Source organism: Anguilla anguilla, chromosome 2, assembly GCF_013347855.1.
Source record: "Anguilla anguilla isolate fAngAng1 chromosome 2, fAngAng1.pri, whole genome shotgun sequence".
NCBI lineage: Eukaryota > Metazoa > Chordata > Actinopteri > Anguilliformes > Anguillidae > Anguilla > Anguilla anguilla.
The window spans coordinates 43637144-43661820 of record NC_049202.1 but is presented as its reverse complement, the minus strand read 5'-3'; the positions used below and the strand labels follow the sequence as shown (position 1 = coordinate 43661820).

The 24677-nt window shown below is 42.4% G+C and overlaps 1 protein-coding gene and 1 long non-coding RNA gene across 2 annotated transcripts; one reads left to right on the top strand and one right to left on the bottom strand.

The window, feature by feature from the left end:
- On the bottom strand, positions 1 to 19237 carry si:ch211-183d21.3 (serine/threonine-protein kinase SBK1). Its single transcript, XM_035406449.1, is given in 6 exon segments — positions 1 to 4194; positions 4197 to 4361; positions 4363 to 4932; positions 5474 to 5676; positions 6454 to 6680; positions 18180 to 19237. Coding segments are annotated over 6 exon segments (1284 nt in total). The 5' UTR covers positions 18218 to 19237; the 3' UTR covers positions 1 to 4113.
- A 445-nt stretch (positions 19238 to 19682) lies between these two features.
- LOC118221745 lies at positions 19683 to 20941 on the top strand. The gene is made up of 2 exons (XR_004764170.1): positions 19683 to 19842; positions 19962 to 20941. It is a non-coding gene; the product is annotated as an uncharacterized LOC118221745 (long non-coding RNA).
- Positions 20942 to 24677: the final 3736 nt, after the last annotated feature.

Below are 24677 nucleotides of genomic sequence, written 5' to 3'. Positions count from 1 at the left end.
CACTTTAGCTATCACAACTTTAATTCTGGTCTGCTTCAAAGGCTACAGAGAACCAACACACTAACAAAATCAAAATAAAAACACTAAATTTTAGTACAGTTTGTAAAATGGAACCTTAGGCATCCTTAATTTTCTTTTCTAGTTTTAAGGTTTCTAGTATATAACAGGTCTACATATGTATATTGTAAATTAACATACATATTCACAGGTGAAAAACAAGCTGAGTTGGTACAATCAGGACACAACTGAGGTAAACAGGTGGTCACCACAAAATAGTTAATCTATCCCTTGTCATCTTCTATATTATTGCACTATTTGGAAACACCAAGGCCTAAGGCAGAAATAGCACATATTCCTAAAACCCTGCAGGAGCGTGAATGGACAAGCAAACACAAGCAGGTGGCTGGGAGGACAGCTGGCACTTTTAAAAACTGAAACAATGAAGTGACTACAGAACATGAGTGAGGATGGCAAAAACTCAAAGAAAAGTGATGGCATGCATGCTCACATGCACGTAGACACACACTCAGCCCACACCAGAGCCAAAGGAAACAAACTCCACGATCATTCTCCAAGAGATTTCATATTTCACATCGTGGGCCCTGTTTTAACAGTCAAGGCGCAATTGTCATACGCTAGCCCAAACACAAGATGCTGGTGCATTAGGCCGTATCCAACTCAATTTAGGTAATTTTGTGACACCAAGCTTCAGTGCAACTATAGCGAACTTGTGAAGAAGCTGGTTCAATAGGAATAAATTAACTGTGGGGGCGATGGAGGTTTGGTTTCATTATTGCCAATCAGAACGCCCCATTTCTTTCCCTTTAAAAAAAAGAACATTACCGCCAAGCCAACTGCTAATTTCACCATGACTGAACAGCGAGCGGATTATGAGAACCTGAAGGGATAGTTCACTTTCCAAGGGCTTTAAAAAAAATTTTTTATTTAGATATTTCATTGGCACAGACACGTTTTATGTGTGATGAAGGACATTTCAGACATTTACAGAAGTTTTGGATGACACACCAGGTTTAAAATGGCAGGTACAGGGCATTTGGGGCTTTGTTGTCTAAAGCAAGAAAATTCAAGGAACACTTCTAGGAACTCCACAGCTTGCATTGACAGTATGCCTGCAGAGGTTCTATATAAAGTAATGGCTCAAATTATGGAAACACTACATACAGAGTTTGACAACTAATGCAACATTTTGGAACAGTCTCTCTTTTTGGCATAATAAATGTAATATGTAATAAATCTAATATCAACATAAAACTAAAATTAAGAAATTAGTTGCATTTGTGTTATATTAATTTCCTTTCCTATATGTATTAGTTCATGCCTACATAATTGAGCAGTCTTATTTATCTTACTGTTGGAAATTTTATAATCAGCTTTTACATTTATTTCTTTGTACAGTATTTTTCTAAATAAAATGATAATATTGATACAAAGAAAACCTTTTTTGGCTTGTATATTTTACCACTTGTGGTCAAGAAGATAACTATCCAAAATATATTTTTACAGATGAAAATAGCTCTGAGAAGCAACAACAGAAGACAGGGCACAGGTTTGAGAGTACTGAACTTCTTTAAGTGCAGTGTTTCCACTATTTGCGCCCGTAATGTATGTATACGAGTTGATTATTTTTCAAGACATTATGCTTAAAATCTTTGGTTGGAACTCTTTCCTTCTGCACATGGAGCTTGAATGCGCTCAAGGAAAGAACTACCGACACAGCATAAATATACTGATATTTATGTGTATAAATGTGAAAACATATTATAGTTCTGTTCCTATGTACAGCCTGGAAATACAATGCCCCTATACCTGCCATTATAAAGCAGAGAGGTCATCAGAAAGTGAATATCTAAAATATCATTCACTGCACATAAAACCATCTGAACAACCAAAAGAAAAAACATACACAAAAAAAAAATCCTGGAATGTGATCTACCCTTTTATGTTCTGCAAAGCCATAAACAGAAGTAGAAATCTCAGATGTCTAGGAAAAAAAGAACATTTCAGAACAGTGGCAAAGCTTTCCAGACATGAGGTGAGATCGCTGTCCCAGGCCACGGGGGAGGGGGGGGAGGGGGGGGGGATGAATGATGGGAGGACAGATGGGAAAGTGAGAGAAAAATCAATGATGAGTCAGACAAGGTGGAATAATGATCTGAGCTGCAGCTGAATGAGCTCATGTTCAGGAAGACAGGACAACAGGAAACATTAAACCAAGCTGCTTTTCCCAAACCCATGGGGTGACTTGCTTATTTTTTGTGACTCCTATCACCTCCTGTCCATCACAACTGTTCTCTGCAGGCTGCTATTTCTAGTAAAACAAATGATTAACAAATGTATTTGTCCTTCCTTGTGTAATGTTTTAATATACATAGCCAGTACTTGTTTTTGCTACATACAGTGCATTTTTCTGGAAATCATCCCAAAACCCCACCCTCCCCTTTATCCCACCCTTCCCAGGTACCCATATCTTCTACTTCTAAGACACTAAAAATTTGATACTACTCCAGAGGTACTCCAACACAGCTGCTGTATTCTAGGAAGGAGGACCTACTGACTCTGTCCGTCCATGTGAGAGTTGCTAACAGATACTCCACAGCCTGTGATGAGTTTTTAATGGGATTCCAACTGTGCCTTTTCTATCCTAATTTACAAATGCATTTCATTTTGATCGCTACACATACAGTTACAGTGAACAGCGCTACAGCAATGTAAACTCCAGTGGGTTTGACTATTCGTTTTCATAAAATGACAACGCATGTAATAACGGCTGTGTTTAAATGTAGCAAATGACTAGGGCCAGAAGTTCACTGTCCCAGAAAGAAACATATGGTAGGGTATAGAGTTTTAGTTTTGAGGGTAGGAAGTGGTGAGGGAGTAGGCAACTCCTTAAAGAATTTTTCATTACTCCAATTGCTTGTGCTTTACAAATCATTTTTGCATACTAAAACTGACTTTGGTCACACTCACTCATTCACGCACAGAGTAAACATAATTAAATTCCCTTATCCAAAATTGATGCCCCTGTAAATCAAGGGGAAAAACAGAAGGATAATTCTGTTCTGAGTGTGTCACTCAACAAGATACAAACATATGCTTTTCTATACTGGGAGATACAGTAGAACACCTCTGAGGCACAAGCCTGCAGTACTGATTTAGCAATGAGCAGTTACTGTACCTAACCACTGAGTGCGCATATACAGGTCTTTGTCATAGTTCCTTTCTCAGACAGTAATGAGATAACAGGTAGAACAAAGAACCCCAGAACAGGAAGTCTGCCCCTGAGTGCCGTCCTGAGATTGGTTTGACGTGATCAAACAGAGGAGAGCCTTATTTGGGTGCACATAAAACAGTATCAGAGCACAAAGGACACAGCGGACAGCTGTCTCCTAGGAAACTGCTACATTTGCGCTTCATGTTGTCGTGCCCCATTAAAACCATCCCTTTCCGTGAAGGTTTTCCTCATCTGAAAGGTCCACTTGGTGGTTGGCTTGGAGATCGTATGGACGCCGTTTTATCAGTCAAAGTCAGAGCACCCCTGGAATCACTGGCCTTCCAAACAGTGGCATGCATTGTGGAGTACTTTACATGACCTAGTTAAGAAAGGCCTCCCCAAGGTGCAAGTCTTTATAGAGTAGAGTGCGTTTCTTTAAAACTCTCCTCTAGAAGTCCCCACTTGTAGGCAGGAAGTGTGGTTAATCAGCACACGCAGATTATTTGGGGATGAAGATTCAAAGGCATGTAGAGAACATTTCATATCATGATAAACTAGCATCAGAAACAATGGGATGAACTACACTCTCAGAAGAAAGGGTTCTTTGGCTTGTCTTCACAGGGGAACCCTTTTTAGTTCTTTACACGACCCTCCACAGCTCCCAACAGAGCCCTTGCACTACACGGGCTCTATGCCGACACAGAGGAGCCTTTTGGAACCCTTTCTTCTAAGAATGTATCAAGCCAGCATGATGTTCCCTTCCCTGTTGAACAGATACTTTGAAGGGCACACCGTTTTGAATTCTAGCTGTAAGAAGGTTCCTACTGCAGACCCTGATGCCGCTACCCCTGAACCCGCCCTAAACCCCGCCCTCTCTGCTGTCACACACAGATCTCGATTGCTGTAGCCATCACCACCTGCCCTTTGCCCTTCTCCTGCCGCCCGGGGGAGTGGTGCAGGCTGGGGTCCAAGCGGGAGGAGTGAGGGTCCGAGAGGACGGTTCTCTTGAGGGGGGCGGGCCGGAGGCAGGAGGAGGAGGAGGCGGGCGGGGTGGAGGGCTCGGGGTGTCTGTGGCCGGGGCGGGAGGAAGAGGAGGAGCCGCTGCCGCAGGAGGCCACGCCCCGCTCGGACCGCTTGCCCCTGCAGGAGGCCCGGCGGCGCAGCTCACTCATCAGCTCGTACTTGATGAAGTAGAAGACGTCCTTGACGCAGCAGCGCTTCTCGGGCTCCACGGCCAGCAGGCGCTGGAACATGCGCAGCGCGTCGTCCGTGAAGCGCCGCCACTGCGAGGGGAAGACGCCGGGCCGGCAGGGCCCACGCTGCCACCGCCAGAACTCCTCGTAGAAGGCGTCGGAGGGCAGCGCCGCCTCCCAGGGGAAGTTGCCGGTCAGCATGCAGAAGATGAGCACCCCGAAGGCCCACACGTCCAGGCTGCAGTCCACCAGGAAGCCCTCGGAGCGGCTGGCCTGGCACACCTCGGGCGCCGTGTAGGGGATGGTGCCGCTGATGCGCTTCACCCGGCTGCCCACCCGCCGCGTCATGCCGAAGTCGGCCAGCTTGATGCGCCGGCACTCGCGGTCGAACAGCAGCACGTTCTCCGGCTTGACGTCCCGGTGCACCAGGCTCTTGCTGTGCATGAAGTCCAGAGCCAGGCCCAGCTGCTGGATGCAGCGTTTCACCATCTCCTCCGGCAGGCCAACCTGGGGGGGGCGGAGCAGAGGGGAGGGGCATCGTGATTACATCGGCCTCATTTACATTCAGCCATCTCATTCTCTCCTCCAACACACTGGCCTGCTGCATCATTCTGTAGTCATGTAAGTTCATAGCAAACAGAAACAAACTGACTGCTTTAATATCCTTATTGCAATGCACACAAAATTGGGTGTATGGACAGAACTCATTTCGGACTGAAAAACAGACAAACAGATTATACGGATTACAAAAAATGACAAACAGATAATATATCAGCATTATATTCAGAGTGTTGTGATATTCAGTAAGATGATATTCACTGGAACGATCTATGGTGTATGCTTAATAATGACATTGGCTTTAGCATTTCCAGTCCCTGGATTCCCAATATGATGTGACATAAAGACAATCCCTTACACCTGAGAAAAGACTACTAGGCAGCCCCAACAGACTCATTAACTAAAGGGTGCAGCTGTACTGTCAAAGGATCCTCCTGGGTTATCAGAAGCCAGACATCAGGTGATATGAACCTGCGGGGATGAGCTGTACCTGTGGGGGGATGATGTCAAACAGGTCTCCAGCTGGCGCGTACTCCTGGCCAAACACATAACTCTCTTCCGTCTCGAACAGCACGTCCAGCACTTTTATGATGAAGGGGCTGCAGCTGAGGTCGCTGGTTATGCTATACTCTCGCAGGAAACTCTTCAGCTTGGTCTTGTTCTTGTTGACAAACTTCAGGGCCAGCTTGGTACCTGAGGCACACAAACACAAAACGCCGATAACCAGAGCCGCTCGGCCACAATGCAAACACCGACCCACATTTCTGGCGAGACTGTTACCGGCAAACACCTTAACAACCTGAAAGGCCAGGGGAGCCATTAGAGAGCTGGTGGGAAACTACTTATTCCACACAGCCATCCTATTTGTCGGCGCGATGAAAGCGAAGCAAATCCTAAATGCCATTACGCTCGCAGCGCCGCCGCCGCTATTGGATTGCGAGGCGGAGAGAAAGATCCCCACTGACACGGGCCAGCGTCGCCTCCTTCGTCAGCTGTCACGTTCGCCATCTGCCGCTGCTTCGGAGCGGCTAATAAGGTGCGCAGCCGCCGGCGCGGAGGCTCGGGGAGAAAAGGTCCTGTGCGCTAACGCCGCGCGACATCGCCTGGATTGCCATCAGCCCCTGACAGCGCCTCCCTTCCCTTAACAAATATCACAGGGGTCCGTCTTGTCACTACGGATTCCGCCGAACATGAGGAGGAGGAGGAGGGGTGAGGAGCGTTGCAGGACTGTCGCGCCCCGCTGCCTGTTACCGCCACCGTCCTCTCACTCGAGGGTGGGCTGACCTCCCACAGCACAGCGGAAATCGAATCGCTCTTTCCCCCTACGCCTGCCGCGTTCGCTGAAAGGACCGGCAGCACATCGGCGGTCTGTGGGTCCATGTTATATTAGGCATTACGCATCACCGCGCTCTGAATGACAGACGGGCGTGGGGAGCCCCACCCGCGCAGATCCTTGCCCTCGGTACTCACCCTGCGTGCGGTGCGCCACCAGGTCCACCTTGCCGTACGTGCCCTTGCCCAGTTCGCGGATGTGCTCGTAGCGCTTGTGTATGTCGGCGGCGGAGAGCGAGCTGATGGCCAGGGCCTGCATGTCCTCCACGGGCACCCCGCAGCAGCCCATCTTGCCCGTGGGGGACCCGCCCGCGCAGCCCCCTCCTCCCGCTGGAGACAGGCTCACCTTGGAACAGTGGGACAGACTGAACACAGAAGAGCGGGGGTCACGCGGCGGCGGCTACCACACCCTCAATTATTCACAGTCCCAGGTGCTGCGCTGAAGGATTCCTGCTGTCGTGTTCTGTAAAGCTAACAAATGGGACTGCATGTCCCATTACTAACTTCCCTGCTCTGCTCCTTCCCTCTCCCTCCGCATCCTTTCTTTGTCCTTTGTCCTCTTTTCTCTCTCTCTCTCTCTCTCTCTCTCTCTCTCCCTCTCTTTCAATTAAGATTACTCAGCTTTCCTTGCACAGATAGTGATAAATACTGCAACACTGACAATCAGCTGGGGAAAGAGAGAGAAGAAAAAACATGCGATTAGAGCTTCATTTCTTTGGCTGCTAGATCCCGTAACAAAATGCAAAATTACTGTACATTTCCAGCATTCCTTGCCCCTGGGCTTGGATTGTGTGTATGTTGTGGGGGGCATATTGTCCATAATATTTTGTTTTAGCAAACACAGCAACCAACCACCTGCCTTTCTACCACTGTATTGTTTGACATGGACAGCATAAGAAATTAGTGCATTGCTTTGCTGAGGCCAAACATACAGCAAGACCAGCTAGGATATAAACTGCTTATTTCACATCTCAGTTTGACTTTGGTGTTTATTTATAAATGAAATCGAAAGAAATGAGGACACAAAAAGCCAGAAGAAAAACAAAGCCCCTGCCCGCTGCCTTTCATCCCTCTGTCATAATAAAGACACCATGCCACTGTATTATGTCTTCCATGCGCTGTTCTCAACAGAATATGACATGCACCAAAGTCAGGCTTAATCACATTACATTGCTGAGGAAATGGAAAACAAATACATATCCCTCTTGCAGAAAATTATTTTGAATAAAGCAATTTCCTTTCGTGAATCTCATTCGATTTCCTAAGCTATAGATGGATATAAGCAGCACCTCAAAGCAGAGGATATTAATAAATAAGCGCTGGCAGACTATATATAGATGTCCCCAACAGCAAAGTGTCATTTGGGGAAGTAATCAATGTTTGCAGCATAAAATGAAGCAGAGGGAGGATCAGAAATAGAGCATTTGAGCCTTCAAAAACATAACTCGACAAAGAGCAGGCTAGCCTTTTAGCCAGCTCAAATTCAACTAACACAGATTTAACAAGGCTTATGGTTTCAGCAGTAAGGCCAATAAACGTCTAAAGAGGAAAGCAGTACAACAGGATATTATTCAGCAGGCTTTAATGAAAGTGTCATCGGTGAACTACGAACCTGTGTGTCGACGTGTGTGTGTGTGTATGTGGGTGTGTGTGTGTATGAATAAGCGGGAGGGATTAAACAAAAGTCTTGTTTGTTATTCATGTCATGATTGTGGTCCCAGGGAACTGGCCGTTCTGAGGTGAAGCGGGGAGGGGGGAGGGATTCCGGGAGGCGGGCAGGACAGCGGCAGTAGCTGAATGAAGGGAGCCAGTGTGTGAGGCGGCCCCCGACAGAGCAGCTGCAGCCTCCGGGCCCTCCCCCGTGGCTGTCAGCCCTCTTCAGGACGCAGCGTGCTCCTCTCGCTGCTCGTTCAGAAAGGTTATCTTCATGTCTTACAGTCCCGACAGCACGTAGCCCGCCCGGCGTGCCCAGCGGCTGCTGTATCACTGCACTAAAGCAAGTCCTCATTCCGTACAGCTCTTTTCATCCTTTCTAAGCGTCCCCATTGGTCAAGGACAAAAAAAAAAGTGTTAAATTACTTCCGGCTGCAGTGCCTAAATTCAGAGGGAAGTGCCTTTTGTATATTTTATGCTCTCGGTGAAATATGACTGATAAGAATAGACACTCCCATCCGGCCAAGACGCGGCTCTTGGTTTGAGGCCAACGGGAGCGTTAACCGTGAGGGCTGCAGCTGTGCTAAGAACAGCTGCAATGTTCATGGCTGTTGTGAAACCAGGGGGAATTCAGGCTCTCTTGCATGTAGTTCAGACCAGGTCAGGGCAGACCTTTCACAGTCAACTCAGACATGCTCAGTAAACCTGGGAATGGGAGCACTTCGATGGATTTCCCATGAGGACAAAAATGAAAATGTAAAAGTTTGAATCTACAGCAAGGAAAAATAAAATTTTCATAATCCGTGCGAAGTGTACGAAAGACTAAGAGGGGAAAACACTCCCAAAACTCTTCTGAATGGCTAAGCGATGCTTCCGAATATACTACTTAAATAATTAGACTGTTGTTTTCTATCACTGCACTACTCATTAGCATCGACTTGTTTTTCATTTCTGTTTATTTCAGAGTGTGCTATGCTTAATCTTTTACATCTTTATGCATTATACAGCTTAACCACTGACATCTGCATTTTATCTCCTCAGAGCCCTGCAGGGTAACAACAGCACACAAACAAGCTCTGCAGCAGCCACTGGAGATTTTAATTCCAATTAAACTGCACTATAGGCCACTGTTGCTTAACTGCTACAGCCACAAAAAACAGAGGGACTGTACCTAAGGTTCTGAGGCTTAACAAGTTTGATCAGTGTCCTTGACTTATTGAATGCACACCCTTCCTATGGTGCATGATACAAAGGACTGCTGTAGAGTCACATTGTGGAAACGAGCATACTATATGTACTGAATCTGCTATAATTGCACCAAGGGCCATGGGGGAACTGGGAAGCTGGCACGTTTGCTTCGAACATATTTCCACAAAGAGAATGCATGAATGTTAACAAATTCAGTGAATGGGCAGGTTCCTACAATAAGGAAAAAAGTAATAGCAAGTAATACAATGGGTAAGTAGCAATAGTGCTGAATTTCTGCCCCACATTATTCTTGTAGCTAATTATGCTAATTTCTATACTTTTTATATAGGGTTTTTCAAGACACAAATGCATGTGCACTGAATAATAATGCACTCATGGTGGGCACCTTATTTACATTCTCAGCCTGAAATGAAAAAAAAGACCACAGTGCACATGCATGTAGTATGTATAATCAACTCCAACTATGAATACTATATTCATGTTCAGTTCAATATCTGAAGATGGACACTATATTTCTGAACTTCCAATCTGGATTGTTTCCATTCTATATTTGTTGCTTTTTTACGTAATCCAATAAGTAATGTATGTTACAAACTGCTCAAAAGATTTCCTGGCAGCATGTTCTGATAAATTACTGTAAAACAAGACTGGCCTACTAAATAATGACAGTGAGAACGTGTTTATAAATAATGAAACGACCTCTCCCATCTGTCCGTATATATGATTCATATAGGGCACCGAGTCTGGTTGGCTTGTGTATAAACTGAGATTGAAATGGTCCAACAGGCTGTTGCAATGTGTTCCTGCAACAGCCCGACAGTAAGTGCTGTTTTACTGTCTGCTGCATGCCAAGCAAGCTGCCCTGCATATGCAAAACATCCTCTGTGGTACTACCGGAGATTCCCCTCTAAAAGCCCAAAAGTACAGCAACAGTTGTCTTCTCTATGTTTTAAGGGACAAGCTAGCTGATCCAGCAGTCTGAACAACAGCCGCTGGGTAGGTTCACAGAGTGAAGATACATATATCAAAGGGTAAACAGGCTGTCATACTGCATGGTAATACTACTACTCAGGCCTGGAACCTTTGATAACAGCCAATGAGGAAGGCTTCCTCTAGCACAACGAGTAAAGCTAAGATCTGAGGACTTCCCCTTTAATTAACTTATTACCTCTGTGTGAATGTACCCTTATGTGTGACATTTCACTGTTATATAATTGTAATATCCCTCATCGTATTAATATCAGATTCCCACAAAGCTTTGAGGGGTTTGGCCATGAGGTCTGCTTTCAAATTTGTCAAAAATGTGAACATTTGCACAAGAAAATCACTGGACACAAGTAGCACGAATAGCATGCACAGGGAATTATGGGAGTAAGATGAATCCCTTCTCAATGAAAAAGGGTGATAATCAGGTTTACAAGTGTAGCTGACTGTACTGCAATGGACTAATGGTCAGCTTTCTCACAGCTCTGATCCAAAATCTCATTATACCCGAGGAAAGAGCTGTCACTCTGTAGGACACCTGCAGTTTTATTCAAAACTCCACCCAGGGTTGCTTGTTAACCCAGGTCTTCTTCCACCTCCCAGCCAGGCCTCGACAAACAGGAGATTATACAGCTCATAAGACTTTGCTTCTGCTACACCATCTTTAGCCTAAAAAGCATCCAGAATTCTAGGTGTTAATGGGCCCCTGAGACTGTATTGGAATATTCACTAACCTGAGAAAGACACAAAGAATGTGGCTAGGTTGGAGAGCTTTTTTTTGGTTGGCACTTTTCCTGAGACTTTTACAGCAAGACCATTTGTAGCGTTTTTTGCTCATCCAGAGCCCTGCTGTTGATTGAGGTTTACATGCTTTTATTTCAGTCATGTAGACTCGAGCAGATTTTAATGAGCTGCACAATGATGTAAGCCTTGGCTCTGACCTTTGCCTCAGCCCATGTGAACTGCCCTGGTTTGGGAAGAAAAGGGCTGGTAGTAACTGTAGCAAGCAATGCCACTCGCCCAGTTGGGAACAGCCAATTTAGCAGAGGCTGCAGAGGAGGAAGGAGAGTGACACCTACCTGCAAGTTTTTATTATGCTCATTCCCCCTTTTTCTTTCCCAATACAGAAAGCTCAGTTGTACTGTGTGCATATCAACGCTCATTGCTGGAATCTCTGCCACTGATTTTGGCAGAGCGCAGACAAGCACATGCCCGAGCATGCGATGCCAAGCAACACTTACCACACCACAGCTCACAAGTCAGGCTTGCACGGAAATGAGGCACTTCAAGTGCGGCTTAACAGGTGGACTTGCAGGTGCCTGATTGACCAGTGGAGGTCGCTAGGGAGATACAGATCCATGCTGACTGAGCCCTCCCTAACCCCGGGCAACGTTGCTGCCAATTATGCATCACCCTCCTGTTCCGGGCCATTCATGCACTATAACTAGACTGGCACAACCCAGCAGCCCACCAGCAGATTCAGTTTAAATATAAACCTATGCATAGTCAGAAGAACATCTTCAAGCAATCTGCAGTTCTGATGATTAGCTGAAAGAATTGCCAGGGCCATGGACATGCTGCCTTGACTTAATGTTTAGTAAACAGTGTCAACACTGCATGCAGTATCGATCCTCTAATGGGCTAATAGGTACCTTTTATAGCTGAAAACCATAAATGAAGTTGCAATTATAAGACAGCATTTAAAAAAGGTATATAAAAGGTAATACTAATTAAGCTACAGCACTGTTTGTTCTGAGGATTATTAAGGCTATTTGCCAGTAGGGGCTGGCAGAAGGGGAAAGCACATTTTGAACATTACTTTAATAAGTGCCTTTTGTGCAAGGAGGATACATCCTACAGTTAATTTGAAATGTAATGCTTTGAACATTCGGTTTAGCCCCCCCCCCCCCCCCCCCCCCCCCCTCAGCACTAATTTATTTCAAAGAAAGTTCTCTCTCTCTCTCTCTCTCTTACACACACACACACACACACACACACACACACCACACACACAGATCAATCCCAACCACCAGTCACAAGATCCTAACCATGCTGACTGCTCAACCTACACCACTGGGCATGCCTCTCCTCTGCCCTCCATCTTACCCAACCTCCAATAAGCCCAAGTGCACCAATTAAGAATGGGCCATATCTGCCAGGTTGCTAGGTTACAGGAAATAAGGGAGCAAAGAGCAAATTCAAAGATAAAAGAGGTTCGCTTTAATTTTTAACAGAACCCAGACTAAGGAAAGACTAAGCAAAGACAAAGAAACAACACCAGCAGCCTCTCCTCCAATTTTCTTCATTTAATCAAAGAAAACAAGGTGAGAAACCAGAAACGACACAACACTGACAGAATATGTTTTGACTGCCACGGAACTGGCAAACAGACAATGTACAAAATCCCATGTGAGTTCTGGGAGCTGGCCTCAGGTATGTCAGCATCTAGCTGTAATAGATGTGTAAAATTACCTCAAGACATTGTGAGACATTTTACCAGACAAAGTGATGATAGATGGAGGACTTACAGTACCATGCTGCTGACACTGCTGTAGCTACACACTGCACAGACTGGGTACTTTAAGAGCAACTCGCCCCAGAGGGGAAACAGGTCTTAGCAGGATGGATCATGCTGTGGATCCCATGAGATTAGGAATATAAGGGATGGAATTAATTTGAGCTTAATTCCACTTTATAAGATTTTCTCAATGCTCCATCCATGCGATTTGGCATCTATTCCTATGGCTTACAAAATCATAATAAAAAGATTTTTTTAGCAAAGCTCTCTTCCATATAGGCGCAAGGATATCTTTAGGCATGTACTACATTTTTCTCATATCAGTAGAACTGGAACGTGCATCATAGAATGTGACAGCTACTGAAATTGCTCTCAGACAGTATGGAAAATATTGATCAATATAGTGCCACCTTAAATTGACGAACCCAGAAATTAAACTATGCGGCAATGGGCATGTTCTTCCTCTTGATCAGAGAAATATTTACTGCCTAAAACATAAATATCAAGCACCATCCGCTGCCAGGCAGAATTTCATCCTTTTTGCCCTGACCTCTCTTTGTCCATGACATCCACCCTCCTCACACACAAAAGCATCCAAGACTGTCCTTTCTGCAGGTCTGCCACTTAACATCTGAAAACACCGAAGATCTGAATTTCCACAGTGCACTTTATTACTGCTTTCCAATACTGTACTAGAGGCATGGCATCCAAGTGTTTTTCTTCGTACTTATGGAAATAACAATCCTTACTTATGTGTTCCAACTTCAAAATTTGCTTTGGCAAACCGGAAATGGAGATGCTATCTGTGCTCCAGGCTCTCAAAGTAAAGAATGGAAAACACATTATTCTGGTATGTGTTTTTGCACCCCATACTCACAGTGTCAACACTGCTTTCTAATGCTAAACTGGAACTTGATTCTCATCAGCCCTGGTTCCCTTGCTACCAGTGATCAAGTGTAAATAACAGGAGACTGAGTGCAAATGAGCTACAGCCACAAGAGGCTCAGCACAACTCTGGGCTCACTCTCAATCTATTTTTAAATGGCTGTCCAGTAGGGGGCGCTCATGGGCTGGCTGTATTTCGGACCAGAACCTCAGCAGGTCATTTACACTAAATGCCCTTTTCCCAGCCGTGGTTTTTGTTTGCTATGATCCCGTGACGTGAGTTTTCAACATGATCGCCTCTCACCACTCACTGATCTTTTCCACAAACCGTCAAAGTGCGAATGTGCCAAATGTACTAACAGTGTTTGCGTTCAAAGGTAATGATACTGAACTGCAGTGGGGAGCACTGGTACTTGAAGAATAACAAAAAAGAACAAACCAGGTGAGGTGTAGCCATGGACTGGAGGTTTGGTTTTTTTGGTATTACTTACTCATGACCCAATCTCTCATCCAAAACTCACAATTCAGCAGTTCTAAAAACTACATTGCAAGTATGAAACAAGATTTTTTTCTGAAAGTGCAAGAACAAAGAACAGTGATGATTCCACAGAATTGGGGCCACTTAACTTTCTGTATGGGAAAGGTCCAGCTGCACGCCATAACATAGTTATGTTTTTTTTCCTGCACTGACAAAGGCACTCCATGTTCTAGAAACAAGCTGTATGAAAAAAAACTGGGCTCTCAACCTGAGGTAAAAAAAAATCCCTTTCTGTAAAACTGTGCATGCTGCTCTGTTTTTCAGAGCCCACAAGTGACCGATTTCTGCTGTGTACAGCATAGCACCAGCACAGTACAGTAATCCACGCATCAAAAACCGAGATGCCCACCAGTTAATCCACATTCACCATTTTATGTTCAGAGAAAACATGGTTATGTTTAGAGAAAAAGAAAACCCTGACTTCCTTGTTCCTGATGGTACTGAAGTCATGCCTCAAGACCAAAACTGGCTCTCACAGCAGATCTCCACAGGAGATTTTCTTACTCCTGAAGGACGAGCTCTCGGAAACCTGGAATCGATACAGCGAGTGAAGCCCACAGAGCGTGAACAGACACGGCGTCCATGTCAATGCACTATCAATGCAGCCCCTCTGTGCAGCACAGAACTGAGCCTACAGACTCTGCAGTCAGGGCAGAAACTGACATGATACAATGATCAGCAGAGAAAGTAACTCAATCCCCTTCTTGTACATTACAAAGTATTTTTTTTTTGTTTTTTTTTTGGGGGGGGGGGGCTGCGTTGTAGAGCTGAAGCGAGATGTAGCCCATGTGTCATTCCACGTTTACACGTTACATGCAGCTCATCTACTCATCATTGTTTCCTCACTGTCTATTCCCCCCTCCCTGTACTGTTCTGTCTTTTTAAACGGCAATGAAGATCTGCCCCGCTGTTAATGATTAATGGCCCCTCTCTTATTATGTTTAATTTGATGTGCGGAGCACATGAAACATGCCTCTAACTCTTGTACTTATTTGATTAGGTGCTTGTCTGTATTCAGGATCAGCCCTGGATTACACTGCCGCGTGGGAGAGGGTACAAGAATGCCTTCGGTTTCCCACATTCAAGAATGATTTGGTGCCAAATAAGTCAACTCGAGCGCCAGGAAAACATTTGACATGGGAGAGGAATGATGAGTAACTCCATAGCAAGCCAACCAAATGTAAAAATAAACCACTGTTAATCTACAGCGTCTCATTTTAATGAAACACTTTCACGGATGATTCCACTTGCCGTGTCTGCCTGCAAAACCTACAGATCACACCTAGGCCTTCAGGACCTCAGAACTGCACTTCATTCCCAAATTTCCTGTGAGAATATTAGCCAGAATTGCCAAAACAAACAATGAAACAAACAAGCAAACAAATGCATACATAAATAAATAAAGCACTGTTATGAGACAGTCAATACTGAACCTGGCATATTAAAAAATTGGCCTACTTTGCTGTATTTAATTTGGCAACAATGCATCAACAATCAATAAATTAACACTGACAGCAGTGCATAGGAACTTTTATTGTACGGTGTAAGTTTCCACTTCGCCTTATCATTTCCCCGAAGTCTGAAGTGTATGAGCACTTAGAGGGAAAACAAATGTAGTGTAATAAGAGAAGGCCAAGCAATACTCACTGAACTACCAGGAGGGGAATAATGTCTGGCTTTCTCAAATATATTCAGTCTCAGACAATATGCTGGCGAGCACCAGTGCTGGCTGGAGAAAACACACACTAAGGTGGTTATTTCTTCGCTCGGCGGCACAGAGCCTATTACACTTCAAATTAGTAATATGGACCTGAGATCAATGGGTTCTGCCTTTATGCTCTTTCAGGACTACAGTACTCATTATGCCACTGATCGATGGCAACAGCAATCACATGCTGTCTGATTGTGTCCTGTGTACGCAGTGACACATCAAAGACTTTCCCTTTTTCCTCACATGCCCCCCATTGGTTCAGAGAGAACTACCTTCAACTGTTACAAATGCAGAATCTCTCACCTTCAAGTGCTGATTAATACACACCTGTTCACACTCACTTTTTTCCAGAATGCGGCCCTGTGTACTGTGACGTAGCTCTTTAAGTTAATATTTCCCCACTGTGATTATAGAGATGTGAAGTTTATCGTCATCTTGTAGATCATCTTATGGCACCAAATAAAGATTGTAATTAAAGGTAACATGGCTTTTATAGACCATTGTTAGGCTTTACATTCAAATAGTCTTTATGTATAATAAGCATATTGCTCTTAAGGACAATTTCTACAAATTGTTTTTTTTTTTTTTCAATTTATATTTATTGTAAGTACTGTTTTCCACATTTTTCATTTCATTTATTGTATCGGAGTTGTTTTTCTGTCTGTTATATTAGTCATGGAAGTCAATTCAGGAAAAAAGTGTATGACAAATAACATTATTATAATTGTTGTTGTTATAATAATAATAATAATTATTATTATTATTATTAGTAGTAGTAGTAGTAGTAGTAGTAGAAGTAGCAGTAGTAGTACCCAGATGAATAGTATTGTCATAATAACAATGCCAAATGAGGATCATATGGGTAAATAACATACAAGAATAAGCATCAGCATAATCATATAAACAGAACCTAGACTTGCTGGTTTTTTCTCTTGTTAAATTCAAACTGTCTCTACATTTGAGCAATCATGTACAGCTGACAGCAATCACAATGATCTTTGGCACAATGGAAAATTGCTCTTACAGCTGGGACACAGTCACAGGGTTTACTCATTGCCCTCTTGTGGACACATGGCCAAAGATCTGTCTGTCACTACAGGTAAACCCTGCAGATTGTCCTTGTTGCTACACAACCAAAATTCTACCCAGAATAAAGAATTTAAACCTATGGATAGACGTTGAATATATTATGCTTGTTTCATACTAGGCCTTTTCACAATGTGCAATTTGAAAATCAGAACAAGTTTTTGTATGGAAATCTAAAATTTAATAATTCCAATGAAATAGTACAGAAGACCTTCTGTGCATCTGTTCCTCAAATGTTTGCCAAGTTTCAGGAGCAAACATAAATTCACAACAGGGAGGTCTGTTATGTCACAGAAAATCTTCAGCCAGATTCATTCAGCTCAAAGACACAAACTCAGATTTAACACAGATTTAACGAAGCTCTGTGCATAAAATGCTTGCTTGTATATTTGGCTACCTTAACACAATATGGAGGACAATGCTCAATTGCACGATTGCACGGAGTCTCGTCTGAAGCTACCCTATCACATATAATTAAACTATTTAAACGCACGCACGCGCGCGCCCGCACACACACACACACACACACACACACAGACTCAATATTCACTCATGCAATTATTTCGCAAATCTTTCCAAATCCTCATACACATGCAGGATACTATCCAGTTGTCTAGTTATGCACAGATTTGGCACTGCGATACTAACATTAGAAACATCATTTGGCAATTGTAGCCCAATGAAAGCCAAACAGGAAAGACAAATCTTTATTTTATCATAGAAAACAAAGGCAATTTCGAGTATTTACGCTGTAACGTTAAAACTGTAGGCTACACTAAGTAGCTTGTAATTCATAAGAGAAAGAAAAGTGACAATATCGAAGTAGCCTACATTAGATGTATTGGTTTAATTATTACGTTAAAGTGTTGAGCTTAGCAATAAATAAATAAATAAATAAATAAAACAAACAAAAAAACACGTCTCGTGGATTTATACGGCCAATACGCCAACACAAGCAAGTTTAAGTCATAATTGGTTAGAATTTACAGTTTATGCCTCTTCAAGTTTTCTGAACGGTCTGACATTGTCTAATACATTTGAAAATAATGCGCAGGGGTATTCATTTAATAACTTACACAGGATAAGTGATTGTGGTCATGCGGCCAGCCTACATAAATCAACAACATTTAAATAACTGGTGATTGATATAGTCTATCTGCTTAACAAAAATATTTTGTTATAGTTCTTACTCAGCTCAAAATGTTACGTGGAGCGAGGAACTTTAATACAAAACACGAACGTGCAAAAGATTAATCGAACGACCCCCATGGTCTCCTCACCTGCTGGCGACCTGTCTTTCTCCCCCATGGTCCTGCATTCACTCGCCGCTCTAGGGGCACCTTTGCTCGTTCACTGACCTGGTACTTCCCCGGTGATCAATGGCAATGCTCCAAAATGCTCCTTATTTCTTATGCCTTCAGTTAATCTGGGTCAAAGCGTTCATATGGAACAGTATTGTCAAATGTACAGGATGTGCAGGTAGCCTATTAGGCTCGATGTACTTGTTGTAGAATATATCTAATTATCAGAGTTCTCAGAAGAGCATTAATAATTTTCGAAATGAGAGGAATTCGTTTTAGCTAAATATTTCTAAAGCACCAAATGATGCTCTCCTTATGCATTTGCACCCTTTATGAGTGCAAAGGAGATGAATTGCGACATGCATACAGCGCTCTACCATTGCGCGTATCCTCTGTGCTCTTCGCTTGATTGTCTGTCTTTGTACTCACGCTCTGCCGAGTTCAGGTTGCGAGTGCGCGGTCCAATATTCCGTACTATTTCTTAGCGGTTACTTGAATCGGGTCACTTCGTTGTTCGTAGGAGATGCCATCATGTGAACTTGTTCATTTCATTACAATTTTCAGAAGCATCTTTGTGTGCCAAATTCCGTGCGTTAAATCACAGTGGTGGCAACTGTCCACAGTAGATGTATTAACATTCGTAGCGGAGCAACCTCGCCCCCTTGTCAATCTGCTTGCCTGCGCGAGGCTGTCCTGGATTTTCGTCTGTGGGGCTGAAGACCCAGTTCAGTTCTTCAAAGACATAACCCAGTTTCCAAGTCCATGAATTTGCATTTATCCTTAAAATTAACAGGAAAAATAGAACAAATAATGTCCATCAAACCCCAGTTTTGAAGAACCTCAATCCAATTAAATTCTGAGTAAAATGTCTAGTAATTCAATATCTCTGGTTTTCTACTGATTTTGTGGACATCACCTTGATTCTTATCAGTTTAACGTTTATTACTGTTTACGTTAGTCTCGTGTTCTTATTTCATTCATTACAGAATTTAATTTCTGTTCCTTTTCATTGTTCATATGTCTCATGGTCTCCACCTTCCGGCGATTTGACGAGCGTTCACGTGCACTGGGTCCTAGTGCCGGGTGATAGTTGTAAGAAACGCAAATTGGATAGCGGGAATCCGCGTTTGTGCCCTGCTTGTTGTTTGTGTTATATTCTGTGAAATGCAGATCAAATGTATTAGTGATAGATTTCCGCAATGTTAAAACAAATGTATAAATGACTAAATTAAACTAAGTATTGTAGATTATAGAAGCAGCTGAATCGAATAGCTTCTAACTTAAGAGGACCATGCCAAAAAGAAAAAAAAATAGATCCGACTGGAGAATTTAACCACTTTACAGAGATAGGTATATTGACATCAGTAAGTAAACCCTCCCAATCATATGTGTCACCATCACTGGTGTCAGGGAGCTGCTAATGATCAGAAGGAATCTGTATGACAATGCCCCCCCAGTGGCCCCTCAGGGCCAAAGCACAGGCACACAACCACAAGAACAAGGAGGAATCAACCGACTCCTCTAGGTGGAACAGAGAAAGAATAGGAACCTGCCAGTGCAGAGAAAGTGCTCTGGGTTTAATAATGCCCTCCAGATATTCCCCTCATTCTTCCAATCTTCACAGAAGGTTCTGAAAGCGAAGGTAGGAAACATTATTTTTCTGGATTCTGTTTGTTTTTTCTGAAGAACCCCTTGCTCTGTCGTATTGAAAGCAAAACAGTAGGGCTGTCTCCTGAAGGTGACCTTGTCCTTTGGAATCAGCTTTAGATCGATCATACTGGAGCCCAGCTGCGGTCCATCGCAGTGGTGTGGATTGACCAAGAAGGAAGACAAAGCTGTCTTTGTAAGCAGTGACTGTAGAGCTATTCTCATGCAATCCCTGCATTGTCGTACTTTCTGTTCTAGGCTATATCTTTTGTCCCCGGTTCATACGATTGACCTACTCTGAATTTCACCTCTTCAAGCTGTGATGATGTCCTGTTCTTGTGCAGATTCATCAGAAGAAAGCCCAGGTGACAGACGTTGATAAGACAAAACATCCTTTGGTTATTCTTCACTCAAAAATGATTTTTTTATTATTCACTCAAATATGAAATTTGATGTAAAATCTGAAGTACAGCCATTTTGGCAATGCTGAAACCACTGAATAACTGAATTTATTCAATAGCTTTTTCAAGTGCTCCTCTCTCTGTCTGGGAATAAGTTAACTGTTGGAGCAACAAGAGGCACATTTAAATTTATTTATAAATTTAAAGAAAATACCTTGTCTGAAAAAGCTCTTGATTATCTTAAAACATTAATTAAGCCTTTATTATAAGATACCGTACTTCAAATGTTTCGGGAGAAATTATATTGCAGTTCAACAAAACCTGCTTTTTCTTACAAGCAGAGAAAGCATTGTTTGAGTGATCCTCTTAGATCATCCCTATATCTGGATATGCAGAATATTCACAGTCCTTTTGCTGTTTCCACTGGATTCAGAAACTGCTCCAAATGTGAAATATACTGACATTAGATGTGTTATCTTCTTTACTGTGTCCATACGGAAGCCAAATTATGTACTTTTATTACATGTTAATAATCTGTTTTTGTATTAATATGATACCCCATGTTGACATTTGCATGTCTGAAATTCTGATCATTTTGTGGTGTTTGAAATAATATTGTAGAAAATGAGTCTTCTGTATGGGAAAACATGCAATCCTTGGTTGACAGTCAAATAAAAGCAAGACTACATATGATAAACTGAAATCAGATCTAGTTTGCACACTTGCAAGCATATGGCTCTGAATCACCATCTACAGTGTGTTGCCAAAGCTGAACTACACATTAAATAGAATATACAGAACTAAATCAGATAAAAGGTCAACCACATAATAAAAACAGCAACAACGACGATACAGCTTTCATACATTTTCACTGATCAAATAGGACTGCGGCTTCAGCTCCATGTCATTTGTCAATGTTTTGCATTGTTTTGACAGGGGTGGGGTGGGGGGTTGGGTATGGGTATGGGTATCATGGGGAGAGACAAGTTGTCATGGAATTGGGTCAATCATGATTAGAGCTGCTGGTCTGCTTGTGTCATAGCAGAGCACTCTGGCAGAGCACATACTGTACTGTACATTATTATGCCTCCTTCCCTGTGTTTTTGAGAATGCTAAGGGTTACGCGCTATTCTCCCGGCTCTCTTGACAGCAGTGCGGAAATGATTTATTGCCTTCTAATCCAGGTATATAAGAGAGATGTGGTGCCCCAGATTCAGTGGTGAACCTCTCCCCCCCCCCCCTCCCCCCCGCTGTGTGATACAGAGGAGAGAGGAGTGGAGTGATAGAGGATGCAAGGAAAAAAAATGAGGGGACTGCATAGTCTGGTGCTCTTATTCCCCCATCACTTGAAGCACAGGTGAAAAGCCTGGCACAACACAATGAATGTCACCGACTTAGCATGCAACTATATGACAGCCTCTAGTCATCTCAGGTTAATGTGGGATTTCACTCAACATTTGACTGTTACTGTAATATTAATGAATAGATCAAGCACAAATTTAATCACAAAAAATGTCATTATTCAGAGTCAAGGAGAGCAAACTTACAGGGAAATGGCAAAATATATACATTTACTATAAATAAATATAAATATAAATTATTCATTTAAAAAAAATCAAGGCCTGCCGTTAAATGTATTTATATAAAAATTAGGCCAAGTTACAAGAAATTTAAACAAGTTGTATTCCAAAGGAATACTGCCCATAATTCTAAATTATTTCAATAACTTGGACCTGTGTTTTCTCATCTTACCAACTGAAGAGAATGTGATCATTCAAACTCTGTGTCTCATCAAAGTGTGAAATAACAAAATTAGCTTCATGGAAGAAGACATCATTTAAATTCATGTTTTAAACAGCTGATTACAAAATGTACACTCCAGAAAGGATATGTTTATACTTGATTGCCAAGTTAATTTCCCAAAATGTATTTAATTTCCCAAAAAGTTCTTGCATATTTGCAACTTAAAATAAATATCGTCGGTAAATCAGATACATTTTACAATGTATCTATTTTACAAAAAACAGGGTTATCCTGGTCTCAACACCACTGTAACATCCATAAATGTGCCACACATGAGAGTCCTTTCTTTAGAAGGGAAGGATTGCTCATAACATAATCTCTCTCCATCTTCCTTCTATCCAATAATTTGCACAAGATCAGAGCCTGCATGGTTATATTTGAGATGCACAAGATTAATAAAACAACACCATAAATCTTTCCAAGGTGCGATCATCTATCATTAGTGCCTTTATCAAATGTAAATAACTACAGCTGTTCACACTGCTTTGTGGGAAATTAATTGCCTTTGTCTTCCACTGTGCTCATGCCATACTGACAATCATTGTCAGTGGCGCATCAATATGTGTAATACTATGTATAGGTGTTAAGCGCTATAGTGCCAGAATGGGGATGCTGGGACTGGATACATGGAAGGTAGTGTCTGAGGGGTGGAAGGAGTCACCGGGGGAAGGGAACCTTAAGTTTTTGGATTGATCTGTATGCTTATAGTATATTACAATGTGTTATACAATCCTATTACATTACCATATAATATTGTTTGTTTCAAGGAAAATGAGGACAGCTGGAGAAAAGGGTGGTGGAGGGATTGTTTTTAATATATTTTCCTCTTCTTTTCTTAGGTCAGCTCAATAGAATTATTATGGGTATTCCTTCCATTTATTTTTCAGCAATCTATTTACTACACTAAAGGATGTACAAGGGCAGGTGAGTTATGTTGAGAGAACTTTAATAACAAGAAGCCATTGTCTGCGCTTTGCCTACATGCACTAGAAGGCAATCACCAAACTGAAAGAAACAACTGACCCCTGAAACAGGTGATAATAAGGCTGGGAGATTATGCACTTTCGTTTTTGCTTGTGCATGATCAAATGTCATTTAAGTCCTCCTCTGTACACATTTTCATGTTACATTATCACATTGCAATCTGACATTGGAAAATAGGGGAAAACAAAACCCAAATGAATACTGTACACTGCTTACCTTGTGTCCTGTGAATTCATATAATGACCACTGAGTATCACACACTTAACAAAGGTTGCGCATAGAGATAAGTGTTGATAATGGTTAAGATATCAAAGATGTATTAACAGTCATGTGAAAAGGAAGACCTTCAACATACCTCAAGGTTTTCATTTACTGACCTGCAATTCTTGTTAAGGTTACTGTTTCTAGTGCTTGAACAGAACAGACACAGGGACTCCATTCCTCCTCTATCCCACAGTGCACGTAGAAATTCGCTCTCCCATTCAAACACCCATGGAGAGTTGGTGAACTTTAGATGAAGAAAACAAAAAAACAGGAACTGAATGTTCTGTGAATTTTAATTGGAGGCATTTGGTGCCATAGATTAAAGAAAAAGAAGAAAGGCACAGATCGACAGGGTACTCTGTGCTTGTATGTTGCTCAGCACCCTGACAAATCGCTCATGGAGTCTGCTCAGAAGCAGATTTTCCAGTGAGAGCTTGTTAGCAGGGCAAGTTGGAATTGCAGCAGAAGTGGTGACAGTGATGAATGTTTGAATTTCTACAGTGCATAATAAAATGTGCAGAATTATTCACAAATGTAATGAATAAGAATAATCAACCATTTAATAATACAAAAAAACACTTTCTGAATTATATTAGGGCAAGAAACTCACATTTGTACAATTAGATGTATTTTTGAGTACTAATTAATTCATACAAATCTAATATTTAAATAAAATTGAAATTTAACATGGGACTATATTTGCAGTGTTCACATTTTGATTTCACATTATTTTTTTCGAAATAATTATGCAAAGGTCAAATATTTGGGAGAACCAACCTGAATTCCGAACCTTTTTGCTTAAGCAGAGTTGTAAACAGACGTCAGCCTGATTATTCTCAAACAATACTGCATTGCAACAGACCAGTTCTGCTCATTTCCAGTCCAGTGTAAGATAAACAGAGAAACCTGACACCCTGACCTTCCCAAGCTTCTGCAGAGAGAAGGAGACCTGAGCTCAGACCAGGAGAAACTGGAGCCTCAGGGTCTCTCTCCCTGTCTCTGCTGCTCCATCTCTCTATTTTTTTTTTTCAAAGAAATTCAAAAAATTCCCTGTAGACATAAAAACGTCACATTTCCACAGAATGTGTACAAATGTTTGGCCAAAATGTGGCTTTCAATGGAGGTGGCACATTCCTGCCACACGTACACAGTATGACCTCCAGTTTATTTGAAATGTATTTTAATGTATTTTTCATGATGTGGAAAATTCACATTCACACCTCAGGGGGAAAGGATTTCTCTTCATGCCCATAGGGCTAAACAGCATATCAAGCAAACTTTTCCTTTTCAATTCAGTGGAATCGTAAAGAACACGGTACAGAGTAAAGCAAGTACATTATATGTCCAGTATTTTATTTTCCAATCAAATTGTGTCGAA